Source organism: Scyliorhinus torazame, chromosome 2 (assembly GCF_047496885.1).
Source record: "Scyliorhinus torazame isolate Kashiwa2021f chromosome 2, sScyTor2.1, whole genome shotgun sequence".
NCBI classification, from domain to species: Eukaryota; Metazoa; Chordata; class Chondrichthyes; order Carcharhiniformes; family Scyliorhinidae; genus Scyliorhinus; species Scyliorhinus torazame.
This window is the reverse complement of record NC_092708.1, coordinates 373,003,817-373,023,749: the sequence shown is the minus strand read 5'-3', so window position 1 is coordinate 373,023,749 and position 19,933 is coordinate 373,003,817. Positions and strand designations below refer to the sequence as shown.

The 19,933-nt window shown below is 45.9% G+C and overlaps 1 protein-coding gene across 2 annotated transcripts in view; it reads right to left on the bottom strand.

The window, feature by feature from the left end:
* Positions 1–19,466, bottom strand: part of trip11 (thyroid hormone receptor interactor 11) — a 135,357-nt gene extending 115,891 nt beyond the window's left edge. For both annotated transcript variants that reach the window (XM_072493094.1, XM_072493102.1), the window contains exon 1: positions 18,992–19,466. In XM_072493094.1, coding sequence (XP_072349195.1) covers positions 18,992–19,118 — 127 coding nt within the window. In that variant the 5' untranslated portion in view covers positions 19,119–19,466. The remainder of the gene's footprint in view (positions 1–18,991) is intronic.
* Positions 19,467–19,933: the final 467 nt, after the last annotated feature.

The following is a 19,933-nucleotide window of genomic DNA, read 5'->3' as shown; positions in this document are numbered from 1 at the left end:
GAAAACACTTCACGTACAACCCATTACATTATAGTATAAACGGTCAATAAATTGCAGGCAAGGCAATTTAGTGGGTTGAAAATTGAATATTGAGTATTGGGATTAATTATCTAAAATTTTACACAGAATTTCTACTTTTCACTGAAAACTTAACCAAATATTTCAGAAAATGTCACATTTGCTTGCAAATGTTCAAACAACCCTTGTCAGAATTACAAGAATCACTCTCACATTGAACAGGTGAGTTTCAGTCATTACTACTTATATTAGTTATTATAAAGTCTAGTCGCATGGGGTTTACATCACCCGTGTACTCTCCACGTTTGCATATATACATCAGTCATTCTTTGTTATCACAGTATCAGCAATAGTCGCACAATTATTAACAGCTATTCAAAATTGACTTTGACACTAAGACTACACATGTCTCATCTTGCACAATCACAATTGTTGCCCTGTGCACTCAAGACTAAGATGTGGACAAATCGAATTATCAAGATACTTCCACTTAATTGGACATGGCTCTCCAGATCAGAACAGCTACCACCAAAATAGCTGCCTGCATCGCACAACACTGCTTATATTGTACATTTCAAACACATGGTAATTTCAATTTAAAGAATTTTGCCTAAAAAGGGATTAGAAATTCATATTATGCTCATAAATTACACTTGGGCACACAATGGATTGATTAACTCCCAGAACATATACATTGCTCAGGATGCAGATTAGATCCATCAGTAAAGGAAGTTTCTCACATATAATATAGAGTAAGAAGTCTTACAACACCAGGTTAAGTCCAACAGGTTTGTTTCAAACACTAGCTTTCGGAGCACTGCTCCTTCCTCAGGTGAATGAAGAGGTATGTTCCAGAAACATATATATAGACAAATTCAAAGATGCAAGATAATGCTTAGAATGCGAGCATTTGCAGTTAATTAAGTGTTTACGTAACTACTCTCCGAAATCAGTTGTATTCTTGGACACACATCTCCATCAAGGACGGTCACCTCAGCACTTCGCTTTACCGCAAGCCCACAGATAACCTCACGATGCTCCACTTCTCCAGCTTCCATCCTAAACACATTAAAGAAGCCATCCCCTAAGGACAAGCCCTCCAAATACACAGGATCTGCTCAGACGAGGAGGAGCGTACCAGACATCTACAGACGCTGAAAGATGCCCTCGTACGAACGGGATATGGCGCTCGATTCATCGATCGACGGTTCCAAAGCGCCACAGCAAAAAAACGCACCGACATCCTCAGAAGACAAACACGGGACACAACCGACAGAGTACCCTTCGTTGTCCAATACTTTCCCAGAGCGGAGAAACTACGACATCTTCTTCACAGCCTTCAACACGTCATCGATGAAGATGAACATCTTGCCAAGGTCATCCCCACACCCCCACTACTTGCCTTCAAACAACCGCGCAACCTCAAACAAACCATTGTTTGCAGCAAACTACACAGCCTTCAGAACAGTGACCACGACATCACACAGCCCTGCCATGGCAATCTCTGCAAGACGTGCCAGATCATCGACATGGATACCACCATTACACGTGAGACCACCACCCACCAGGTACGTGGTACATACTCGTGGGACTCGGCCAACGTTGTCTACCTCATACGCTGCAGGAAAGGATGTCCCGAAGCGTGGTACATTGGCAAGACCATGCAGACGCTGCGACAACGAAAGAACGGACATCGTGCGACAATCACCAGGCAGGAATGTTCCCTTCCAGTCGGGGAACACTTCAGCAGTCAAGGGCATTCAGCCTCTGATCTCCGGTAAGCGTTCTCCAAGGCGGCCTTCAGGACGCGTGACAACGCAGAATCGCCGAGCAGAAACTTATAGCCAAGTTCCGCACACGAGTGCAGCCTCAACCGTGACCTGGGATTCATGTTGCATTATATTCATCCCCCACCATCTGGCCTGGGCTTGCGAAATCCTACCAACTGTCCTGGCTTGAGACAATTCACATCTCTTTAACCAGGGGTTACCCCTATCTCTGGATCTGTAAACACTTAATTAACTGCAAATGCTCACATTCTAAGCATTGTCTTGCATCTTTGAATTTGTCTATATATATGTTTCTGGAACATACTTCTTCATTCACCCGAGGAAGTAGCAGTGCTCCGAAAGCCAGTGTTTGAAACAAACCTGTTGGACTTTAACCTGGTGTTGTAAGACTTCTTACTGTGCTCACCCCAGTCCAACGCCGGCATTTCCACATCATGGCTATAATATAGAGGTTATTAGCACATTCCAGAAAGGTTTACACAGAATGTCAGGGATGGGTGTCACTCACTGAGCACAGCAGGAGGCCCAGCCAAAGCTTCCTGATCCAAAACTGTAGCTGGCTTAATAACTTTGTGAGGCAATTTACACAGACAGTGGGTTTGGGGAGGTGTTGGCGGTGGTGGTTGGGAAGAACACAATTTTGCTCTTTGGTTTCATCTCAAGCTGAAAAATCATTCATTTGCGAGATGCAAAATTGAAACAGAGAATGCAGGGACAGGAGGGGGTGGGGGAACTTTTTCTTCCGAAGTGAGAGCCAGTCAGTTCAGCGATACTAGCCTGTGATGTGAAGACTGGGCCACGTCAGGGAAAAGGTGAGCATAATTTATTCTTTTTGGCATTACAGGGGACAATTTGGAATATCACTCAAACCTGTATTCGCAGGACAGCACGGTGGCGCAGTGGTTAGCATTGCTGCCTCACGGTGCTGAGGTCCCAGGTTCGATCCCGGCTCTGGGTCACTGTCCGTGTGGAGTTTGCACAATCTCCCCGTGTCTGCGTGGGTTTCACTCCCACAACCCAAAGATGTGCAGGATAGGTGGATTGGCCACGCTAACTTGTCCCTTAATTGGAAAAAATGAATTGGGTACTCTAATTTATTATTTTTTTTAAGCCTGTATTCTGCTCAATTATACATTTCATGTAAAATGAGCCAGTCATTGGTTAACCAGTAGCCCTGTCTCACTGTAGCGTTCATCCGTGTGCCTTCCAGAAGATGGGAGAACGTCATATGAAAGATCAGAGACCCCAGTATCTATAATAAAGGACTTTATACTTCCAGCCCCGGATCATACTATCCTATGTCCAGATACCGAGCTGCAAAAGCAATCTTCATATTACAGGAGAGCAACTAAAAATTAGTAAGAGCACACCAATACCACGAGCTATGGGTTACTTTCAATCAAGTATGGGAACGAGAGAGGTGCCCTATGGTTTCTCCCCGCTTATTTGCATTTGCGATAGAACCGTTGGCCATCGCTTTCAGGACAGAGGGTAAGTGGTGAGGTATAATTAGGGAAGAGTGGAGCATAGGGTGTTGCTGTCTGTTGATGACCTTTTATTTTAGGTGACACACCTGGTCCCCATCATGGGTGATATAATGGAACTACGGAGGTGCTTTGGCTCCTTCTCAGGATAGAAACTAAACTTGGAAAAGTGTATTTTTCAGTGAACCCCCTGGGGAGGGAGCCAACCTAGGAGTGCTAACATTTCACAAGGCTGGTTCCAGCTTTAGATATCTGAGAGTCCAAGTGGCTCAGGATTAGGCCCGACTTCAGAAACTGAAATTTATACCTGTCAGGTAGGTTGAATCAAGGCCGACCTGCAAAAATGGGATCATCTTAACCGGTTCTCGGTGGGCAGGGTCCAATTGTGGGAAAAACTAGAACCTGAGGGCACAGTCTCAGGCTGAAGGGATGATCGTTCAAAACGGAGAGGAGGAAGAATTTCTTCAGCCAGAGGGTGGTGAATCTGCGGAACTCTGCCGCAGAAGGCTGCGGATTCCACATCACCGAGTGTCTTTAAGATAGAGATAGACATGTTCTTGACTAATAAGGGGATCAGGAGTTATGGAGAGAAGGCAGGAGAATGGGGATGAGAATAATATCAGCCATGATTGAATGGCAGAGTAGACTCGATGGGCCGAATGCCTAATTCTGCTCCTATGTCTGAGGTCCAGTTGATCAAGATGAACATTGTGCCACAATTTTTTTTTTTATTCCCATGTCTGCCAATTTTCCTTACCAAATCTTTTTTTGGGAGGGTCAAGAAGTTGATCTCATCCTTTATATGGGCAGGAAAGTGTGAGGCTTCGTAGAGCAGTCTTTCAAAGGGACAGACTATCAGGGGCCTGGCATTGCCGAACCTGACATGTTATTATTGGACAACTAATGCAGAGAAGGTAATGGGTTGGTGCAGTGATCCGGGAGCTGCGTGGGTACAGATAGAATCAAGGTCATGTTGGGAGGTCTAGTTCGTGAGCATTCGTGACGGCCTCGCTTCCGTTCTCACCGCAAAGCCATCTGAGATGCCAAGAGAGAATATCAGACAAAGTTAGGGTCACAGATAGCGTTACAGACTCTCGCCGGTTTTGGCAAGGCCTAAACAACATAACGGGCTACAAAACGAAGCTGAGCAGTATCTCCAGCAGCAGCGCACGTCTCCCCGATGAACTCAATGCATTCTATGCTCGGTTTGAGCAGGAAACAACGATCCGCTGTAGAGTGCCCCAGCAGCCCATACCCACCATCACAGCTCCCAAAGTCAGATCGGCCTTCCTGAAAGTAAACCCTCGGAAGGCGACGGGCCTGAACGGGATCTCTGGTCGTGCACTCAAGAGCCTGCGCGGACCAGCTGGCAGTGTTCGCGGACATCTTTAACCTGTCCCTACTCCGCTCCGAGGTCCCCACCATCACCATATCGGTGCCAAAGAAGAACCAGGCAACGTGCCTCAATGACTTCCGCCCGGTGGCCCTGACTTCAGTCATAATTAAGTGCTTCGAGAGGTTGGTCATGAAGTGCATCACCTCCATACTCCCAGAATGCCCTGATCCACTGCAATTCACATACCACCGCATCCGGTCCACAGCAGACGCCATCTGCCTGGCCCTACACTCATTCCTAGAGCATCTCGACAACAAGGACTCCTACATATTGACTACAGCTCCGCCTTCAACACCATAATCCCAGTCAAGCTCATATTAAAGCTCCAAAACCTAGGTCTTGGCTCCTCACTCTGCAACCGGATCCTCGACTTTCTGACCCACAGACCACAATCGGTAAGAATAAACAACAACACCTCCTCCACAATAGTCCTCAATACCGGGGCCCCGCAAGGCTGCGTACTTCGCCCCCTACTATACTCCCTGTACACACACGGCTCCGTGGCACAATTTGGTTCCATCTACAAGTTTGCTGACGATACGACCGTAGTGGGCAGAATCGCGAATAACGACGAGTCACAATACAGGAGGGAGATTGAGAACCTAGTGGAGTGGTGCAGGAACAACAATCTATCCCTCAATGCCAGCAAAACTAAAGAGCTGGTCATTAACTTCAGGAAGCAAAGTACTGTACGCACCCCTGTAAGCATCAATGGGGCCGAGGTAGAGATGGTTAGCAGCTTCAAATTCCTAGGGGTACACATCTCCAAAAATCTGTCCTAGTCCACCCACATCGACGCCACCATCAAGAAAGCACAACAGCGCCTATACTTCCTCAGGAAACGAAGGAAATGCGGCATATCCACATTACCCCTCACCAACTTTGACAGATGCACCATAGAAAGCTGCATCTCAGCCTGGTATGGCAACTGCTCGGCCCAAGACCGCAAGAAACTACAGACAGTTGTGAACACAGCCCAGTCCACCATACGAACCTGCCTCCCATCCATTGACTCCAACTACACCTCCCGCTGCCTGGGGCAAGCGGGCAGCATTATCAAAGACCTCTCCCACACGGCTTACTCACTCTTCCAACTTCTTCCATCGGGCAGGAGGTACAGAAGTCTGAGAACACGCACGAACAGACTCAAAAACAGCTTCTTCCCCGCTGTTACCAGACTCCTAAACAACCCTCTTATGGACTGACCTCATTAACACTACACCCCTGTATGCTTCACTCAATGCCGGTGTTTATGTCGTTATATTGTTTATCTTGTGTTGCTCTGTTATTTCTTTTCTTTTCATGTACTTAATGATCTGTTGAGCTGCTCGTAGAATAATACTTTTCACTGTACCTTGGTTCACGTGACAACAAACAAAAATCCAAATCCAACAAAGTATTTGTTCAAATCCAGTGGTTGTTTCCACTTTGAAGATGTGGAGACAATTTTGACAACGTTTCAAATTGGGGTCAGTGTTGAAGCTGCTCCAACCTGTGCTAACCATCTGTTTGAGCCTGCATGATTAGATGCCACATTCGGGGGGTGGGAAGGGAAGGGGCTGGAGAGGGTGGCAGTTTGCCAGTCTAGAAGAATTAACAGAAAAGTTTGGGCTCTCAGGTCGAGATCTTCAAGTTTGCAACTTTGCGAAACGGAATTTCCCAACATTCTCCATGGAACCGTTAACATCTCTAAGGGAGAGGGTTCGTTCGCTTGCGGGGTCGGAGGAAGAGGGGAGCACTTCCGGTATTTTTGGACAGATTGTGTCAGAAGATTCATTGTCAGTGGAAGGGGGTTATGGTTAGGTGGGAGGAGGAATTAGGCCCATGTTAGATGACGAGGTGTAGAGTGAGGCCCTTCGCAGGGTGAACTCCATGTCCATGTGCGCCAGGCTCAGTTTGATCCAACTTAAGGTAGTTTTTAGGGTGCATTTGACCAAGTCCAGAATGAGTTATTTCTTTACAGGGGTGAAGGACAGGTGCAAACTCCATTCAAGAGGTCCAGCTAACCACGTGCAAATGTTCTGGTCTTGCCCAATCTCGTGGGTTTTTGGGTCTTCTTCTTCAGCACCATGTCGGCAATTCGGAAGATTGAGTTGGAGCCCAGTCCTTTGGTGGCCATATTTGGGGTGTCAGACTCGCCGGAGCTGCAGACTGGCACAGGAGCCGATGTCCTGGCCTTCACCTTGCTGATTGCCCAGAGGTGAGTACTGCTGGGGTGGAGATCGTCATCTCCACCCATGCCTCGTTGTGGCTGGGAGACCTGGCGGAGTTCCTATACCTCAGGAAAGTCAAATACACCATGAGGGGAGCAATCGAGGGCTTCTATCAGGAGATGACAGCCTTTTATTGTCTATTTCAAGGAATTGGTCACCGTTTGTTGTTATTTTGGGGGGGGGGGGGGGGTAGGTTTTGTGAGGGGTTATTTTATGCCTTTATTAGTTTATGAATATAACTGTTTTTACTCTTCCGTGTTACTGTCTATTGTATGAAGTGAAAAATGCGAATATAGACATCTATTTTTTAAATTAGTAACAGCGGGGCAAGAGGAACTTTGCTGTAAATTCACAGGCTAAGACTTATCAGGCTTCGATCACCTGTGGACTGTATTCCTTCAATTGTATGACTGCACTCAACTGAGATCAATGCTGGAATCATTCATCGGAAACTGACCCTTTGCATTTCTGTTACTCTCAGATACATTAGCTGAAACAGTTTAGTTTCTGAACATTAGCAATTTGCTAGATATCTTACCATTTAGCAGTGATGTATTCTTGTTTCAAAATATCAATCCAGCTCAACTGGAATTATGCCAGAGTTCATTTTAAAAATGTAAGAAAGCAAGGTATGGGAATAGCTATACTGCCAGGGGCAGCACGGTAGCATTGTGGATAGCACAATTGCGTCACAGCTCCAGGGTCCCAGGTTCGATTCCAGCTTGGGTCACTGTGTGGAGTCTGCACATCCTCCCAGTGTGTGTGTGGGTTTCCTCCGGGTGCTCCGGTTTCCTCCCACAGTCCAAAGATGTGCAGATTAGGTGGATTGGCCATGATAAAATTGCCCTTAGTGTCCAAAATTGCCCTTAGTGTTGTGTGGGGTTACTGGGTTATGGGGATAGGGTGGAGGTGTTGACCTTGGGTAGTGTGCTCTTTCCAAGAGCCGGTGCAGACTCGATGGGCCGAATGGCCTCCTTCTGCACTGTAAATTCTATGAAAATTCTATGATGAGGCCTGTTCCTTTCAGCAACCCCACCTGGAGCACCTCGAGGGAGAAGCTTCTACATAAATACTCACTATTCCCCAAAGGATCGCCACACAAAACTCCAAAATATTCTTCCATCTTCCTATTCCCACGAGTCAATCCTCATCTTCTACTATCCAAACAACCCTCCACATGCAGAGGAAACATCTCCATGGAAGCATTTGACTATCTCAGTTTATCCCCATAGCCACTTATCGTATTGGTAGCCATTTATTCAGCCTTCATTTTGTCTGCAATTCAAAAGCTTTTGCTGGGAATTAGTTCCAATATACTCACTATCCTTTTGGAGAGGGAAGAATACCCATTGAAGAATTGGTTCTGATGAAAAGTCATGACCTGAAACGTTAACTATGTTTCTCCCTCCACAGATGCTATCAAGCCAGCCGAGTATTTCCAGAATTTTCTATATCCACATTGTATATAGGACCAGTATTGCTTAATTTTCTCTTTTTCTATTTAAATGTTATAGATACCCTAAAAAAAATGTTCAGCTGCTTCATCAATAACCGTCCCTCCATCATAAGATCAGTAGTGGAAATGTTCGTCGATGTGAGATCCCTCAGATACTGAAGCAGTCCCCGTCTTCATCCAGCAAGATCGGGACAACATTAAAGCTTGGACTGATAAGTGGCAAGTAACACTCTGGCCACACAAGCACCAGGTAATGACCATCTACAACGAGAGAGAATCTAACCATCTGCCCACGACGTTCAGCAATATTACGCTGAAACACGTTCATCAAAACCCTAGGGGTGATTATTCACCATAAACATAACTGGACCAGCTAGATAAATACTGTGTCTGCAACAAAATATAATTCCGTGGGAATTCAGTGGCAAGGAACTGACCTCCCGACTCCCCAAAGCCTGTCCCCATCGCCAGGGCACAAATCAGGAGTGTGAAGGAGTACTCTCCACTTGCCTGAAACAGGGCAATTCCAACAATAATCAAGAAGCTCAACATCAGGGCAGCACGATGGTGCAGTGGTTAACATTACTGCCTCTAGGGACGGGCAGTGGCTAGATCTGCTGCCTCACGACACCGAGGACCCGGGTTTGATCGCATCCCCTTGTCCGTGTGGAGTTTGGACATTCTTCCCGCGTTTGCACACCCAAAGATGTGAAGGGTAGGTGGATCGGCTAAATTGCGCCTTAATTGGAAAAAAAATTGGGTACGCAAAATTTATTTTAAAATATAGTCTAGGACAAAGCAGGATTGGTGCCCCAGCCACTACTTTAAACATTCACTCCCTCCACCACCAGTCCACAGTGGGAGCAGTGTGTACCATCTACAGGTTGTACTGCAACAACTCACTATGGCTCCTTCGACAGCATCTTTCAAACCCACGAGCTTCACAACCTAGAAGGACAAGGGCAGACACATGAAAACAGCACGCTCATCTCCAAGCCTTTCACCATCTCTCTTGGAACGATATGCACATTCCTTCAATGTCCCTGGGTCAAAGTTCTGAAACTCCCTTCCCAACAGCACTGCGGGTGTGGCTACAATCCATGGACTGCAGTGGTTCAAGAAATTGGTTCACCAATTCCTTCCCAAGTGACGTTTGGGATGGGCAATAAATGCTGGCCTTTCTACCGGCAATCAGAAAAATAACTTATAAAAACATGGAAAGATAAAAATAGAATATGGGTTCTTTCATTTGGCTAACGGGGTTTTCCCGTCCTTGTGCGGAGTGTGACATTTCCTTTATTTCAGGCTTGTCCAAAGTATGGCGCGGGACCCCTCTATGCAGCACCCAGCACCAGTTTTCAAACTCCCGGCCAATCAGGTGAGTTTCAATGGACGATCATTCTTGGAGCTGCTCCTCCAATCATGGGTTAGTTATCCTCTCCTGCTTTTGCTTCTGATAAACACTGTTATATTACTTGTTTGTAATATGTTGTTACTCTTTGCTTTACTTCCAGAATGATATGATTAGATGTCAAAGAAACTACCAATCTTCAATTCAAAGCAAAATAGGTTCAATGAATTAAATATTATGAGTTTGTTCACTCTTACAGAACTATAACGGGTGATAAAGTAAATCAATAAGTATTTAATAAGTATTAAGTATATTTAACTATAAGTATTAACTATGCTATATCTCTCTCTCTCTAACTGCTGTCTAGTCACTCCTGGTTCGAAGAGACCCAAGGTCCTTTGAGTTCACTTATTTATACACGAATCTAGTGCTGCCATCTGGTAGTTGTCTTATACTATGATGTAGTTGTTAACTCTTTATATACCAGCATATATACATGTCACTATAATCAGTAGCAAATGAGTGTGTGAAACTGTTTGGAGAAACAGCGAACATACACTAGTAAACATGCTGAAAGCTACTGAGCTGAGGAAAGCAAATGAATGGCAAGACTGCCGCTCAGGGAGCCAGGTATCTCTGGCCCAGAGTCCAAGGAGAGCAAACCTGGGTGGGGGCCCCAGGAGGCCATATTTTTGACGTGGCCAGGGGATGGAGCGGCGTTCTGGCAGGCCCTCGGGGAAGGGGGGGGGCGGTGTGGAGTGACGTTTCTGCATCTGTGCAGGGTGGGATGGGTGGGTGGGTGCTTGCAAGAGAGTGGATGGGTGGGAATGAGATTTTGTGGGGGTGAGTGAAAGTCTGCCTTATGCCCAGTCTCGGGTATCTCACTCACTCTTCTCACCATACACCCGCATCCACAGGTTATTTATATTACGTTTTGCACTGCTGCCTCACCTTCGAGGACCCGCTTCCATCCCGGCCCCGGGTCACTGCCTGTGTGGAGTTTGTACATTCTCCGTGTCTGAGTGGGTCTCACCCCAATAAACCCATAGGATGTGCAGGGTAAGTGAATTGGTCACGCTAAATTGACCTTCATTTGGGGGAAAAAAGATTTGGATACTCTAAATTTATATTTTTTAAATAAAGCAAGCTATGCAATCTTTTTGCATATTTTCTCAATTAAAAATAATATTGCTTTTTTGTTTAACCTTAACAATTTGTTTTGACATTGCTGTGCTTTTGGTCAACGATTGTTTCTTTCCTTAAAGTCTCAAACTTTTTTAGAACATAGAACATTTGGGGGAAATTCGGTTTACTTTTGTGCCAAACCTTGTCTTTCTGTAACTTGCCCATTGGCCTGTTGATTGAGAAAATATGCAAAAGGATTGCACAGCGTGCTTTATTTTGACTTAAAACAGTTTTGTTTTTGAATGCTAATGACGTGCTTTAAAAAGCAACCATTCAAATTGAGAGATTAAACAGGGGGGTTAAAATGCAAAACTGTCAGTGTACAATTAATGATTTCGGCAGTGATCATCTGTTGACTGATGTGTTTATACTCATCAGGTAAATCAAGCATCACAAAATTAATCGTGCTGTATGGCAGAATCACAATGGAGTAAACACTCACTGCAGTATATGTCAGACAAGGAACAGCACCAGGAACTTGGCATGATACTGTTGTAAGATTCCTGCTCTGGGATTTAAATGCAGCACATTTCCTGTGAGACCAACATGAACAAACAAGTAATATGGAGACACAAGAGCTTTGAGCTGCGTAAACTACTTAACAAGCATAAAACCACAAATCCACACAACACATACGCCAACGTACTCTCGTCGCTCTGTATCATTTCACAAGCCCCGGGCAATATTTCCTGCTTCCTTCCAAGGAATCCTCTCACATGAACACTTCTTAGTTAGCCTAACTGACTCGACTTCTGCTTCAAGGCAAAACAAAAATTACAGTCAAGAATTTCAGCTTTAAGCCCAAACGGTGATCCAAGTAAAAAAATTGTCCTAGCTTTGAGAACTAGTCCCTCTAGTTCCATTTGTCAAACATAAAATCCACCGTACGAAGTCTTACAACACCAGGTTAAAGTCCAACAGGTTTGTTTCGATGTCACTAGCTTTCGGAGCGCTGCTCCTTCCTCAGGTGAATGAAGAGGTCTGTTCCAGAAACACATATATAGATAAATTCAAAGATGCCAAACAATGCTTGGAATGCGACCATTAGCAGGTGATTAAATCTTTACAGATCCAGAGATGGGGTAACCCCAGGTTAAAGAGGTGTGAATTGTACCAAGCCAGGACAGTTGGTAGGATTTCGCAGGCCAGATGGTGGGGGATGAATGTAATGCGACATGAATCCCAGGTCCCGGTTGAGGCCGCACTCATGTGTGCGGAACTTGGCTATAAGTTTCTGCTCGGCGATTCTGCGTTCATGAGCCATCGCAATGTGGCAGCTTTTCAGAACATAGTATTTTTCTTTAATTTTGCATTTGAAAATATTTGTTGATTATATTTAAGAGTGGTAACCAGGTGCAGTGTCATTAATACAGTTGCTAATAGATTTATTATTAAAATGAAGCATTTTAAATCCAACTATTCTGTGGGCAACGTAATATAAATAACTGAAAGATTTTTAAAATAAATTTAGAGTACTCAATTCATTTTTTCCCAATTGAGGGGCAATTTAGCATGGCCAATCCACCTACCCTGCACATCTTTGGGTTGTGGGGGGGGTGAAACCCATACAAACACGGGGAGAATGTGGAAACTCCACACAGTGACCCAGAGCCAGGATAGAACCTGGGACCTCGGCGCCGTGAGGCAGCAGTGCTAACCACTGTGCCACCGTGCTGCCCCTGAAAGTTATTTTTAAAGCTATATAGAATCACTTACTACAACAAAAACAGAAAATACTGAGGCAGCACGGTGGCTAGCACTGCTGCCTCACGGCATCCAGGACCCGGGTTCGATCCCGGCCCCGGGTCACTGTCCGTGTGGAGTTTGCACATTCTCCCCAGTGTCTGCGTAGGTCTCACCCCACAACTCAGGGTAGGTGGATTGGCCACGCTAAATTGCCCCTTTATTGGAATGACAGAATTGGGTACTCTAAATTTCTTTTAAAAAAAGAAACAGGAGCAAGAGTAGCCGATTCTGCCATTCAGCATGATCATGGCCGTTTGTCCCCCATAACTCCCGTGTTAATGAAAAATCTGTCGAACTCAGCCCCAAATATATTCAATGACCCAGCTTCCACTGATTTCTGGTATGGAGAATTCCAAAGACTAACAACCCTCAGAGGAAATTCCTCCGCATCTGTCTCTTAAATGGGAGACACCTTATTTTTAGAACTGTGCCACCTAGTTCTAGGTTCCCCCACGAGAGAAAACATTCTTGGCATCAAGCCCGTCAAGAACTCTCAGCATCTTGTATGTTTCAAAAAGGGGAGGCAGTGGAATTGCCAGTAATCCAGGACCCCGAGTAATTTCCAAACCCCATCATGGCAGATGGTGAAATTTTAATTCAATGAAAATCTGCAATGAAAAATCTAATGATGACTATAAAAGTATCGTCGATTATTTCAAAACCCCATCTGGTTTAATCATGTCCTTTAGGAAAGGAAATCTGCCATCCGTACCTGGTCTGGCCTACATGTGACTCCACCACAGCAATGTGATTGACTCTTGAAATTGCCCAATGCCCTAGCAAGTCACTTAGTTGAAAGGCAATTAGGGATCGACAATAAATGCTGGCCCAGCCGGTGACGCTGACATCCCAGGAATGAATTTTTACAATAAGATAATCTCTCATTCTTCCTTCTCACAGGACAACTCGATCATTCCAGGAATCAGTCTTCGCTGAATTTTCTCCAAAGCAAGTATATCACTTCTCAAATAAGGAGACCAAAACTATATATCGGACTCCATCGCACCAATGCACGAGTTCCATCCCCTTAAAAACTCCACACAGAAAGTGACCCGAGGCCGGGATCAAACCCAGGTCCTGGACGCTATGAGGCAGCAGTGCTAACCACTGTGCCACCGTGCCGCTCCTCTTGCTCCTATTTTACGTTACAAGAAGTTTGGCTGAGTGAGCTTGGGGAAAGGAGGAAAAAGGCCAAGAGTATATTTGCCTCTCTAATTACTTCCATGTGATTCATGTATGAGGACACTTAAATCCCTCTGTACTGCAATCTCTCTCCATTTAAATAATATCTTTCTTCACTTTCCTACATTTCCTCCATCTGCCAAGATTTTGCGCATGTAAGTGTGTGCCAGAGAAAGAGAGAACCTTGTGCACCTGTGAGTGCGACAGAGAGAATATGACTGAGCTTGCACTTGTGTGTGAGACAGCATACGCCTGTGAGAGTGAATGAGCGTGTGCCCGTGAAAAAGAGCGCGCGTTGGTGAAAATGCACCTATGACAGAGAGCGCGCCCGTGAGAAAGAGAGCGCATTGGTGAAAATGCACCTATGACAGAGAGCATGCGTCTGAATGTGAGAGCGCAAGTGAGCGCGTGCCTGTGCACGAGCAAGCACCTGCCTGTGAGACAAAGAGAGTGCGAGTGAGCTTACACCTATGAGTGAGATAGAGTGCGAGTGAGCACGCAACTGAGTGAGACAGAGCGCGAGTGAGCGCGTGCCTGCGACTTTTTTTATTTGTTCATGGGTCATGGGCGATGCAAGCTGTGCCAGCATTTATTGCGCATCCCTAATAGTCTTAGAGGAGGCAGCTAAGAGTCAACCACATTGCTCTGGGTCCGGATTCACATGTAAGCCAGACCATGTAAGGTCAGTAGATTTCTTTCCCTAAAGGACATTAGTGAACAAGATGGGTTTTTATGACAATTGACAATGATTTAATAGTCATCATGAGACTTTTGATTCCAGATTTTTATTGAATTCAAATTTCACCATATGCAGTGGTGGGATTTGAACCCTGGTTTCCAGAGCATGACTCTGGGTCTCTGGTTTACTAGTCCAGTGACAATACCACTACGCCACCACCTGCGAGGGAGAGAAAGCGTGAATGAGCATGTGCCTGCAAATGAGAGCATGAGTGAGCACGTGCCTGCAAGTGAGAGAGAGCATGAGTGAGCACGCGCCAGCAAATGAGAGCATGCTAGTGAGCGCGCGTCCGTGAGGGAGAGATAGCGCGAGTGAGCGTGCACCTGCGAGTGAGAGAGCATGAGTGAGCACGCGCCAGCAAATGAGTGTATGCGAGTGAGAGAGCGCACACCTGTGAGGGAGAGATAGCGTGAGTGAGCGCACGCCTGTGAGGGAGAGATACCGCGAGTGAGCGCGCGCCTGTGAGGGAGAGATAGTGCGAGTGAGCGCGTGCCGGTGAGGGAGAGATAGCGCGAGTGAGCGCGCGTCTGTGAGGGAGAGATAGCATGAGTGAGCGCGCGCCTGTGAGGGAGAGATAGCGCGAGGGCGCGCCCGTGAGGGAGAGATAGCGCGAGTGAGCACGCGCCCGTGAGGGAGAGATCACACGAGTGCCTGCGCTTGTGTGGAGTATCCCATTGTCATGTTCATGTAGGTACCGACATAGGTAGAATGAGGAAAGAGATTCTACTTACAGAGCTTGTGGAGCTAGGCACTAAATTAAACAACAGAAGCTCCAAGATTTATAATCTTTGGGTTACCAGAGCAACGTGCAAATTGGCATAGGTTACACAAAACTATGAGTGATGCCCACATGACTGGTGTGGGAGAAGTGGTTTTCAGTTTGTGGGGCATTAGCATCAGTACTGGAGAAAGTGGGGGCTGCACCTTTAGAGCGGCCAACATCTGAACCAGGGAAGTAGAAAGGGCTTTAAACTAAATGGGGATGGTTCTGTAGATGGGATATGCAGGCTTACAAAACAAAAGGTTATGGCAGCATTACAAGGCGGCTATTTAGGTAATGATAACCGGAGTGTGACAGGTAGGGACAGAATGTACAAATGTTTTGTTTTTTTAAAACAGCATCAAAGAGGGTCAAAAAGGGAGAAAATGGTCTAGGCAAAAAATAACAAGGCAAGATTAATGGTTCTTTACTTAACTCCACGTAGCATTTGGCACAAAATAAATGAATTTCACAAATTGAGGTTAATGAGGATGATCTTATAGTTATTACAGAGACATGGTTGCAGGGAAATCAAAACTGGGAACTATATATTCAGGGGTATGTGACTTTATGCAGACAGGCAGGCAGGAAAGGGTGGTGGGGTAGCTTTGTTAGTACGAGATGGAAAGTAAAATAGCAAGAAATGATCTTGGATCTGAAGATGTAGAATCCCTATGGGGGAGGTAAAAAAAAGAACATGGGGAAGATGACACTGGTGGGAGTTCGCCTGTAGGCCCCCAAACAGTTGTTATATTGCAGGAGGGAAAATAAATCAGGAGCTAAAGGCATGTAAAAAGGCTTCAATCGTGGGTGACTTTAATATTCATTTAGATTGGGAAAATCAAAATGGCAGAGATAGTCAGGAGGAAGAATTCATAGAGTGCATTTGGAACGGTTTCCGAGAATAATGTGTTATGGATACAACCAGGGATCAGGCTATTTTGGATCTGGTAATGAAGCAGGTTTAACAAACAATCTCAGAGTAAAAGATCACCAAGGATGCAGTGACCATAACATGGTAGAATTTAGCATTCAATGTGAGAGCGAGAAATCTGGGACAGAAACAAACGTGCTACACTTAAATAAGGGCAATTACAAAGGAATGAGAGCAGAGTTGGCTGGAGTGGACTGGTAAAAGAGTTTAACAGGAAAGATGATTGATCAGCAACGGCAGAAGTTTCTGAAAATAGCTCATGACTCACAACAAAAATATATTCCAGTGAGGAAGAAGGATTCTAGGAAGGGGATAAATCAACCATGGTTAACCAAGGAAGTGAAGGATAGTATTAAATTGAAAGAGCAAGCACAATGCGACAAAGATTAGAGGTGAACCAGAGGATTGGAAAAGTTTTTAAAACCAACAAAAGATGACGAAAAAAAGAGGGAGAAGATAAACTAGGGTAAACAAACAAGTAATATGAAAACCGACTGGGGAAATAACAGTGGCGAACCAGGAAATGGCAGAGGAGTTGAACAAATACTTTGCGTCAGTTTTCACAGTGGAAGACACTAATAACATTCCAAAAATAATCAAAGGGCAGAAGGGGAGAAGGAAATAAATACAATAACAATCTCAAGAGGAAAGGTACTAGAGAAACTAATAGGGCTAAAGGCTGATAAGTCCCCTGGACCTGATGGGTTGCCGCCCAGTATATTAAAGGAAGTAGCTGCAGAGAGTGGATGCAGTAATCTTGCAGGAATCTTTAAATTCTGGAAAAGTCCCAGAGGTTTGTAAAACTACCAATGTAACACCATTATTCAAAAAAGGAGGGAGACAAAAAACAAGCAACTATAAGCCAGTTACCTTAACTTGTCATTGGGAAAATATTAAGAGTCCATTTTAAAGGATGTAATAGAGCATTTAGAAATGCATTATACTCAAGCAGAGTCAGCATGGCTTTATGAAGGGAAATAATGCCAGACAAATGTATTAGTATTCTTTGAGGTGGTAATGAGCAGGGTAGATGCAGGAGAAGATGTAATAAACCTGGATTTTCAACAAAAAAAAAGTGTTCGATAAGGTACCATACAAAAGGTTAATTAAAAAGATAAGAGCCTAGGGTGTTGGGGGTAGTATATTAGCATGGATAGAGGATTCGCTAACTGATAGAACACAAAGTTGGGATAAGAGGAGCATTTTCAGGATGGCAACCTGTAACTAGTACAGAGGGATATAGACAGGTTAGGTGAATAAACAAAAAATTGGCAGATGGAATATAATGTAGGAAAATATGAAGTTATGCACTTTGGTGGGAATAATAAAGGAGCCAAATATTATTTAAATGGACAAACACTGTACAAAACTGCAGCAGAGGGATTTGGGGGTCTTTGTACATAAATCACAAAAACCTAGCATGCACGTTAAGCAGTTAATGGGGAAGACAAATGGAATGTTGACCTTTATTTGAAAGGGAATGGAATATAAAAATAAGAAATTCTTGCTAAAACTATACAAGGCACTAGCTACACTTCACCTGGAATACGGTGAACAGTTTTGGTCCTCTTATCTAAGGAACGATATATTGGCATTGAAGGCAGTCCAGAGAAAGTTCTCTCAGTTGATCCTGGGTTTAGAGGGATTTTCCTATGAGGAGGTTGAGCCTGTACTCATTGGAGTTCGTATTGAGACAGATAGGATTCTCAGGGGGCTTGACAGAGTAGGTGATGAGAGGCTGTTTCCCCTTATGGGAGAGTCTAGGATCAGAGAACATAATCTCAGAGTAAGGGCTCACCCATTTAAGACAGGAGGAATTTCTACTCTTAAGAGGGTAGTCAATCTATGGAATTCTTTATCACTGAGTTGTAAAGGCTGGGTCATTAAGTATGTTCAAGGCTCGAGATCGACACTGCCACTGTGCCAAGGACCTGGGTTCAAACCCGGCTCAGGATCACTGTTCGTGTGGAGTTTGCACATTCTCCTGTATCTGCAAGGGTCTCGCCCCCACAACCCAAAAAGATTTGCAGGGTAGGTGAATTGGCCACACTTAATTGCACCTTAATTGGGGGGGGTTAAAAGAATTGGGTACTCTAAAAAAAAATTTTTTTTAAAGAGACAGACATTTTAAATCAGTGACTCAAGGGTTGTGGGGATAAGGTAGAAAAGTGCAGTTGAGGATTATATCAGATCAGGCATGATCTCACTTTTTAATTTTCCCAATTAAGGGGCAATTTATCATGGCCAATCCACCTACCCTGCACACCTTTGGGTTGTGGCCAACACGGGGAGAATATGCAAACTCCACACGGACAGTGACCCCAGCCGGACCTGGGTCCTTGGCGCAGTGAGTCAGCAGTGTTAACCACTGTGTCACCCTGTTATGATCTTCTTGAATGGTGGAGCAGGCTCGAGGGGCCGAGTGGCCCAACTTCTACTCCTAAGTCTCACGGAGGCACTAACTTAAAATCCCAACTAAACACTAATTTCCTCTGGCTCCTCCAGGCCAGGGTACTTGCTGGCTCTTCACAGCGGCTGCAGTGACACTTGGCCCAAACAGCTGTTGTGGACACATATGGAAGAACGCATTCCCCACAAACGACTGCAGGTTCTGTCAATATCGACGGTTTTTTAAAGAAAAGCGAGAGTGAAAGGTAAACCCATACAGCTTCCTGCGGCAACAGCTTAGACGAGCCTCTGGCTGGCGTGGGGCGAGCTGGCGGACGGAGTCTCTCACCTTGCACCTCCTCGGCGCCTTCTGCCAACATGTCTTTGGTGAAGCTGGAGAGCTGCCCGGTAAGAGAGGACAGGCTGCCGCCGACATGGCCCAGGCCCGAGCCGATCCCGCCGAACCAGGAGGACATGGCGAACGAGCGGTGGGGCAACCAGGAGCAGGCTCACCGGTTAGCGATGGGGGTGGCGGAGGAGGCGGTTACCCGAGACCCTGGCTTCCTTCCCCCGCGAAAGGCCGGACCAAAGGGGGGCCCGCGGCCTCAGGGACGGTGAGGGGAACTGTGGCGGGAGCGAGTGAATTCCCGGCCGATTGTGTCCGTGCTGCTACCGCCGAGCCGCTTGTCTTGTTGCTGCTCAGCCGTCCCTCGCTCACTCCTCAGCCCACCTGCCGCCACCAAGCTCCGACTCTGCCAACTCAACGGCAGCCATATTGTCGGCGTCAGCAGCTGCGCGCCGCCCGGCACCCTGGGTACCCGGCCGCCGGATAGACCACTTGCGCCGCCGCCATCTTGGAGCCAGCTGCCGCGGGGGTTTGTGGGGCAACAAGACCACCTCCTTCCAGCAGCCGGCGCCCAGTGAACACGGGGCTGCTGGCATCCGCCTGGCTTTGCCTTTGTAATAATCAAATTGAACTGATTGGTGCCGTCGGCTCGAACAAAAACACCCGTCCCAGAAAGTCCTCGCCTGGCCGTAAACACCCAATTCATACAGAGAGGGGCGACAGACAATCAGAATCTGAAATCGCGGCATTGTTCACATGTATTTTTTACAGTTCGGGCAGCACGAAGGTGCAATGGTTAGCACTGTTGCCTCAGGGCGCCGAGGGCCCAGGTTGGATCCCGGCCCCGGGTCACTGCCCATGTGGAGTTTGCACATTCTCCCTGTGTTTACCCGAGTCTCACCCCCACAACCCAAAAAGATGTGCAGGGCAGATGGATTGACCAGG